Source organism: Mus pahari, chromosome 2 (genome assembly GCF_900095145.1).
Source record: "Mus pahari chromosome 2, PAHARI_EIJ_v1.1, whole genome shotgun sequence".
NCBI lineage: Eukaryota > Metazoa > Chordata > Mammalia > Rodentia > Muridae > Mus > Mus pahari.
In genome coordinates this window covers 104,036,922-104,038,571 of record NC_034591.1, presented here as the reverse complement: position 1 = coordinate 104,038,571, position 1,650 = coordinate 104,036,922, and the positions used below count along the sequence as shown (strand labels likewise).

Genomic DNA, 1,650 nt, shown 5'->3' with positions numbered 1-1,650 from the left:
GGCCTTTAGGAAGCATTTTCAATATCATCTATATAATGGTAGCTTATACATTTCTGGAAAATTTTGTTTCTAATTTTAGCTAAACACAACTGCTAATGAGTTAGTGGCATTGTTTGGGTTTCTTTGAGACAGGGTTTCACATAGCCCACACTGCCTCCGGTCCTGCTGTCTCCACCCCTGGAGTGCCAGGCATTCATCACACCAGGCTCAGCAACAACTGTCACCTGATTAAATGATACCTTACAAGTCAACCACGAACAGACAAGTGCCTCAACCCATTGATCTCTTTTCTAGACCCAATTAATTGAAAAATACATGTCAATTTGTTTTAATTTCGAGGCCGACACTTGGCAGCCTGCCACAAATCACAAGCCAATAACACTGCTGCCCAGGGTCCTACAATCTGTCTCAGATGAAGTCACTCACAATTCCTCCTAAGGGGCACAGACAGGAAGGCAGGCCCTCAGGGCTGAGCTTTCTGCAGTCTGTTCTTCAGGCACAGCCTGCTCTCCTTCCCCATGGTGGTGCTTCCTGCTTCTCACTGCCTTCATGGCTCCCTCACCCACCTACTCCTCAGCTCCCATTCTAAACCGCCATTATTTACTGCTTTGTTGTTGTTGCTGTTTTTAAAAGATTTATTTATTTGTTATATGTGAGTACACTGTAGCTGTCTTCAGACACCCCAGAAGAGGGCATCAGATTCCACTACAGATGGTTGTGAGCCACCATGTGGTTGCTGGGAATTGAACTCAGGACCTCTGGAAGAGCAGTCAGTGCTCTTACCCGCTGAGCTGTCTCTCTAGCTCCCAGGGAATGTGTTTTAAAATGTTTCTCCCAGCATGCAAAGAAAGAACCAGCAGAGATTTGGAGTGAAAACAAAAATATCCCTGAGTAAGACCCACACATGCGGGTGACACAGGATGTAGTAAAAGACTGAGACCTGAACAACCCAAGCGTGTGGGTGATTCAGGGAGGCGTAAATAATTCGTGAGAGGAAGCAAATGTATTTATATCATTCTGGAGGAAGGAAACCTTTTATTAATAAACTTCCATAGCAGAGTCTATAATTATAGGCTCAGTAAAGGTAAGTCCGATGGTTGTGGCCAAAGAAAATGCAGATTATTTAAGATGAATTTGCTTCTTTTTCATCTGATTCGTCATCATCCATCACCTAAAGCCAGAAAACAAAGAGAATTCAAGAGTTAAGAGAAAGGTTGCAAAGGGTATTTTCCCAGCATGAGCATCCTGCCTGCCTGAAATACCCTATGATAACGCACAGCACACCCACACGAATAAACCTCAATAGCCCTAAACACAAGGTTCAGGCGGAACTGGGGTCCTAAGAGAATAAAGCAAATTAAATGTATATAAAAGAACTGGGACCTGTTTTCTTGTCTCAGAAAAGAGGCCCTTGGCAGCAGCATCTCAGCTGGGCAGATTGAATCTTGTCAGACTAGGCCATGCCTGTAATCAGAATCAAGACTTGTTCAAGGTCACTGGGCAGTGGTGGTGCACACCTTTAATCCCAGCACTCGGGAAGCAGAGGCAGGCGGATTTCTGACTTTGAGGTCAGCCTGGTCTACAAGTGAGTTCCAAGACAGCCAGGGCTATACAGAGAAACCCTGTCTCGAAAAACCAGGGGGGGGGGGG

The 1,650-nt window shown here is 45.2% G+C and overlaps 1 protein-coding gene across 1 annotated transcript in view; it reads right to left on the bottom strand.

Moving 5' to 3' along the window:
* Positions 1-1,004: 1,004 nt before the first annotated feature.
* Positions 1,005-1,650, bottom strand: part of Nfu1 (NFU1 iron-sulfur cluster scaffold) — a 21,171-nt gene continuing 20,525 nt past the window's right edge. The window contains exon 8 of the mRNA XM_021190786.2: positions 1,005-1,171. Coding sequence (XP_021046445.1) covers positions 1,124-1,171 — 48 coding nt within the window. The 3' untranslated portion in view covers positions 1,005-1,123. The remainder of the gene's footprint in view (positions 1,172-1,650) is intronic.